At 44.0% G+C, this 6,382-nt stretch overlaps 1 protein-coding gene across 1 annotated transcript; it reads right to left on the bottom strand.

The window, feature by feature from the left end:
• Positions 1 to 2,578: 2,578 nt before the first annotated feature.
• On the bottom strand, positions 2,579 to 6,126 carry LOC119250824 (kinesin-like protein KIF20A; the record flags this gene model as incomplete). Its single annotated transcript, XM_054697760.1, has 11 exons — positions 2,579 to 2,692; positions 2,818 to 2,982; positions 3,084 to 3,249; positions 3,392 to 3,535; positions 3,755 to 3,823; positions 3,932 to 4,045; positions 4,146 to 4,338; positions 4,499 to 4,628; positions 4,713 to 4,900; positions 5,019 to 5,157; positions 6,007 to 6,126. Coding segments are annotated over 11 exons (1,542 nt in total), but the record flags the coding sequence as incomplete, so codon positions are not given.
• Positions 6,127 to 6,382: the final 256 nt, after the last annotated feature.

Genomic DNA, 6,382 nt, shown 5'->3' on the forward strand with positions numbered 1-6,382 from the left:
CTAAATGAAATCTACAAGTTTAAAAGGAACTGAGGTTTATGAGTTTCAGTAAACAACCATAGCAAAATATGTATCCATTTTAGCTTGAAAGAGACCTATTTAAGCTGAGCAGCTTTCCCACCTCAAGAACAACGAGTACTCTCCTAGCCCACAGTCTTAGTACTTTTTGCCAAAAGGCCCAGATTTTAGTAAAGGGGAGCATCGTGAGTGCAGGATCCGGGCATAAGGACTGCAGTTGGTTGAGCGTTGGCAGGTGGGTGTTCGAGGAAGTAAGTTTCGAAGAAATGGTTTCTTCCCGGGGGGCTGCTGGCTTAGTTGCTGATTTTCCTGGTTGGCTCCAAGGTGCTTTTTGGTAGAAGAAGCCTGGCCTTGGAGTTTTGGCATGGTATACTGCTCTGCAATGCAGGCTGCCTTCTTCCGAAAGTCCAGTTTTACTAGCATCATGTTATTCTGCAGCTCAGCCAGGGTCTGATCCTAATAAGATAGGCAAATTTTTAGAAAATAATCTGTGTCTGGTGCATTAAAGAAACAAGAGGAGAAGGTAATACATATGTCCTTAACTACTGGCTACTAACAACTGTGTCTACAAAGGTTATTTTTTTTTAAATCAGAACTTATATGAATAGGGGCTATTTTCTTTAAGAATCTAAAGAAAAGGCACTCATTAGGAGGATATTTTCTAACACTGAAGGTGAATGGTATGAGCTTGAATAAGTTTACTTAACTTTCAAGAGCCTTAGTTCCTAGGTATCAAATGCTGTGTCTAGTCTAAGATGTACATTAAAATTTTTTTATCATCTCTAATCAGGAAGCATGTTAGTGATGACAAATGTTATAGCTTAGTTGTATTTTGTTTTAGTGATACATACAATATCGGTTTCCTATAGTACAAGCATTTTAGATGAAATGTGATATAATCCACCTCTCTAGGATTGTTGTAATAAAAAATGCCTATAGACTAGCACAATACCTTGTGCTTAATGAATGGTTAATTTTATAGGAAGAAAAACTCCCCTCACTGTGTGATCATCCTAAAAATCTGCTTCTCATTCTCCTCACATATACTCTGGAGTGGACAGATGAGAGAGAAGGGGATAAAAGGCTGCCCTAACCTGCTTGATTAAGATGTCATCACAGGTGGTCAGAGCTTGGTGAAGTTTTCCTGCTCCAGTGCTGTGGCAACAGGCTCTTTCTGCTGACTGAAGAGACTCACCAAGTTTCTGAAGCTCTGTCCTCAACAGCCTTATATTCTGAAAAAGGAGGGGTAGGAACCAGACTATGGCCAAGAAACTAGGATAATGATTTGGAGGAGTCAGATGACCATTTGAAGAGAAGACAATTACAAGACTAGATAGCTGATTGAAGTAGCCGCTTTCCAGGAATGTGAACAAAATAACATCTTGTCCTCATATGAACCAGGATTGAGTGTTGGGAAATGCCTGAGGTAAGAGCTTTGGTAACAGAAAGGGACTTACCTTCTGGCTCTCCTCTAACTTCTTGTCCACATCAATGGTGAAGGGCTTGGCTGAGGGTGGTGGTTCTAACATTTTCTGATACTTCTGCAGCTCTGAGGGAAAAAAAGAGAACTTTAATATGTAGGTGTTCTAGCCTTGGACTTGCCTCTTTAGGTAATAGTAGCTTGAGCAAATATTAAAAGTGAGGCCACATGTATCCTAGAGTGAAAAGTTGAGGATGTAGCCCTCAGTTAAGGAAATTATGTTGGAGCTAGTGTTTGAAGAGCAGCTGTTCCCTGAACCGTTGTTATGGTCCCTGCCTTCTCTCCTTCCATACTTTCCTTGGTAGAGTTTAGCTCTGCTCTGCACTGATCCAGTTTAGCTTTAACTTCCTGAAGCTGCTGGCTGGAGGAAGAAGCCATCAATCTCTGTGACCGTCGTAGGGTCAATTCGGACTCTGATTGTTGATGGGTCATTGGCTGCTGTTTGTCTTCCTGCAAGACAGCTTCTAGCTCTTCAATCTTTTCATCCTGCTCCTAAGAGGGAAGTAGAAAGCACAATTCCGTCCACAGTCCAACACATACTGCAGTAATAATTGAACAAATGAACAAAGCCTTCCCTTATACTCATGCCTTAAAAGCCTGTTTGTTAGCACTTTTACCATTTCCTAGCTAACCAAACCCTTAATTCACTAAACATAGATGACACATGTACACTAAGGAGATCAGAGAAAAGTGAGTTATATATTCCTGGCGCTACTAGTTTATAAAATCTATTTACTTCAGGTAAAATCTATTTACCTCAGATGGGGGTCTAAGCAGGTAGGTGGGGTTGGTTCAGGGCAACTCACCTGCAGCTCTTCTTGGTAAAAACTTGTCAGTGACTCCTTGAGGATCTTTAATTTCTCTTCATACTTTTCTTCTAATAGTTCCTTTTGGGTGTCCAAATGTTCACTGTCAGAAAGTAGAAAAGAGAAAAAAAAGATTATAAGGAGTGACTTTGGAGGATAGATAGTTCTTGAGGTCCAACTCCACCCTAGTCCCTACTTCCCATCTGTTGATCCAGATGACAGACCAAGAGAGGTCACTTGGCTGGTACCTGCACCACTGTTCTCGTTGTCACATCTATTCCATGATCTCATTGCAAATTTCATCACGGAGCTGCATCTCCAACTGTAACTTTTCCTGCCGTTCTTTCAAAAGCAGTGTTTTCATGGCATCCACCACCTGTAGGAGCGCCTAGTTGGGACACATGAATCAGAGGCATCAGATGCCCATGCCCCAAATAGGCACAGATCCTTCTGGAATGCAGAATGAAAAATGTGAGCCATCAAGCTGATGCACCCAAGCTCTTGCATTCTTACCTCCTTGCCATACATAGAGATGTCAACTTCATTTTCAATGTTCTCATCAAGCCCCGGGTTTAACTTAGCGCTTGTCTCTAAGCTGGGAGATGCCCTCAAGCTGTGTTCTTTGATGAATGAGTGCAATGATGGGAATCCCAGTTGAACTGGTGGAGCATGCACAAGCTAGTGGGGGAAAAATTTGAATTCATAACTAGTACCTAATAACTTCTTTAAATAAAAGTACCAGCTCAAAGCAAGCAAATCATCCACCTACAACTTCTTACCTGGCTGGCAAGAGCTGAGAACTTGGCCACATGAAGGGTCTCATCATAGGCAGATGCACAGGGATGCACATTGACAATCATGCAGGAGCAACCTCGACCTGTGAAGAAGCCTTGGAAAACTCGAATCAACTTGCTGTCGCGAAAGGGAATCAGGTTCTGCTTTGACCTGGCAAGGAACCAGAGAGAAAAGATCTGTGAAAAGAACTCCAGCCTTGGGTATATCCTAGTGGTGACCAAGATGCTTCAGCAAATTGCAGAGGTCTGCAAACTGCAGACCACTGGACCACAGCTTGTAGTCAAAAGTTTACCGGTTCTGCTGGTTTTGGCGCAGGGCAGCAATACAGCGGCCCAGAGTGTGCAGAGAAGTGTTAATGTTTCCTGCTTCCTTCAGCTGCTCACCACTCTTTTGATCTTTGCAGCACTCTGAACCAGCCAGATCACAGAGTGACAACCTAGAAAGATGCCAGGCAGAATCTGACATGAGGATTGTATGTTCGGAGCCTTCCAGTTCTTCATATATAGTTCTGGGCAGGAGAGAACCCACCAAGAATCTCTAACCAAGGAAGGGCAACAAGAATCTAACATAACAGATAATTCTTCTGAGGACCTCCCTCTCCCTCCCAGTACCCTTTATGGCCAAGAAGCCCAGATCTCTAAATGGAAAAACTTACTCGCTGATCTTGGGGACTAGATCCCCTTCCCCCTGAAGATGTAGGATCCGGATTGAGAAGATGCTATGACTGATAGTTAAGAAAAAGAAATGTCAGTGCACAGCTTACATGACCAGGTGGGAGACTATTATTTTTCAGGAACACAGCAAGAAAGGTTTACTCTTGCAACCCATTCACCTGCGGCTAGAGTTCTGGTTCAGGTGGGTGCTGGCAAAGCTCTGGTTTTTATTGCCCACTTTCAGGAGTTTCCAGGCCTCCTCAGCATCCTGAACATGAATCCAATTGAGATCTGAGGCCAAGGAGAGAGGGGCATGCATAAGATAGGAACACCTTGTCTCTTTCCAAGTTCCCTCCAGGGTTCAAGGCAGCCTCCTTGTGCTGCTCCATATCTTTCACATAGGGATTGCCATTCTGGTCCTCACATAGTCGAAGAGTCTGCCTCTTCCGTTGCTGGCTAGGCGGTTCTAACAGGTCATAAAGTAGTTCATTGTAGATCTCAAAGAAAGAAATCCAGATGGAGAAGCAAATATCTGTAGGGACACTTATGGGAGCAGTATCTGGCTGTGCCCATCGGTGACTTGTTTCTGGGGAAGAAGCCAAGGTACAGGGTATCAACCTTAGGGTACTCCATCTCCCCCTTGGTCCATGGAGGCCTCAAAAAGTGGAGGTCAGATTGTAATCCTGGCAGCTTTTAGAGGAAGGGGCAGGAATTTACCTAGGACAAAGCCCAGTCATGATACATACCATCCAACTGATTACTGTTGGTAAAATGACTGGTGGAGGAGAGCCCCGCAATACCACTGTCAAAACTGGTGCTAGTACCCGGCCAACTTTCAATGTAAACGCTCTTCTTCAAGGACGTGGACAGGTCCTCCTGGAGGGACCACGGGAGATGATAAGCACAAAACTTTGTGGAGATTTGCCCCTCTACCCTCACCCCCAAGGAAAGCAACTTTACCTCTTGGAGGCCTCCATTTAGCAGGGCTAATTTCTTCATTTCTTCCTGCCGGATTTGTTTACTGTCTAGCCAGATTACCTCATTGAAGAGCAAGGGCTTCAGATCAGGTGTTGGATGAAGCTGGCCTTGGAGGCTATTGAAAATCAGAGCCAAAGACCTTGGCAGGATCCCTCCATCCTTGATGGTACCTGGAGACATGTGAAAGACAATTGAGGCAAAGCTCTTTCTCCCCTAACTGGCAGCATCAGAAGATAATAGATCACACATTATAGGCCAATCAGCAATTTTGTGAGATTTACTACTTACCTTGAATTGTGTGGGTTTTCCCTGAATTGGTGACTCCATATGTACAGATGAGCCAGTTCTGCCCTTTGAGTACCTCCTTCACCATCTCTTTTACGGTCAGGTTGAAGAAGGATGCCTGTCCCACTTCTGGTCCAAATATCTAGACACAGATAAAATTTCTGAGAGTCCCATCTTTTTTCTTCCACTCCATATCTGTGCAGAGCCAGCAGATGCATCCCTTCCTGGATGGTTGGCTCTGGAGATGAGTTAAGCCACTACTTCCCACTGTTGTACCAGTTGCTCCCAAAATACTAAGGACTCAACCACCCTGCCCGCTCTTTTATCTAAATCAGTAAATAGGGGATGTTATCTACTAAGTCTTATGCTGCATACACTATGGGACAACTTAATGGTCTCAAAAATGGGTTTTAGAGATGGATGGTTCAAACAAATCCTAACTCTACTACTGATAACTTACATTGCTTCAGCAACGTTATTTTTACTGAACCACAGTATCTTTGTCAGGACAATAGGGACAATAACAATAATGGTAATACAACTGTTAGGAATTAATGTACATGAAATACTTGACACTGTTTAGCACATGAAAAGGGTCCTCAAAATTGTAGACACGCATCTTAAGGGACTCAGTAAAAAAAGCTTCCTTCTAGGGCCCTCCCTGGTGGCACAAGGGGTTAAGTCTCAGCACTTGGAAGCTGTCGGCAGCCACTGCAGCATGAGTTTGATCCCCGGCCAGGGAGCTGACACACATAGTGCAGCAGACCTCTCCTGTCTCGCCCGCTGCTCCCCCCAGCAGAGTATTTCAGTAAATTGACCTGTTCGGTTCCCACTCTGTCTCTGGTGAATCCTTTCACTCCCCTCCCCTAAACCTCTGGCCTACACCCCCAGTTCTTCTATGCATAAATTAAAAAAAAAAACGCTTCCTTCTAAAGAGGGAGTAAGTTGCCACTATAATTTGCCCCTTTTCCATAGCTCAGCACCTCAATACCTGGGAAAAGGTGAATCTGTGCGTGGCTTGTCCAATTCCCCGCTCATTGCTCCTCTGGGCAAAGGAGTCTTTAGGTGCCCGTAGAATAAGAGTCTCCACATTCTCAATATGGACACAACCCTGAGAATGGGAACGACGCAATTTTTACAGAAGTGAACATTTGTGGGAACATTTTCTGCACTGCATCTTTTCACCTTGAATTCTCTCCCCTCAGATGCTTACCTGATTCTCCTGCTGTTCCAATTCTGAAGGTAAGAAAGGTCTGACTCTCAGGTATACTTTCACTTTCTCCGTACTATCCTCAGATGGAACCTGTGGCAGAATTCCAACCAGAACCACAGATAAATCTTAGCAGTTATCTCTAAGCAGATGGGCA

This window comes from Talpa occidentalis, unplaced genomic scaffold (genome assembly GCF_014898055.3).
Source record: "Talpa occidentalis isolate TD23 unplaced genomic scaffold, MPIMG_talOcc4v2.1 talOcc4.18, whole genome shotgun sequence".
In the NCBI taxonomy this organism is placed as follows: domain Eukaryota; kingdom Metazoa; phylum Chordata; class Mammalia; order Eulipotyphla; family Talpidae; genus Talpa; species Talpa occidentalis.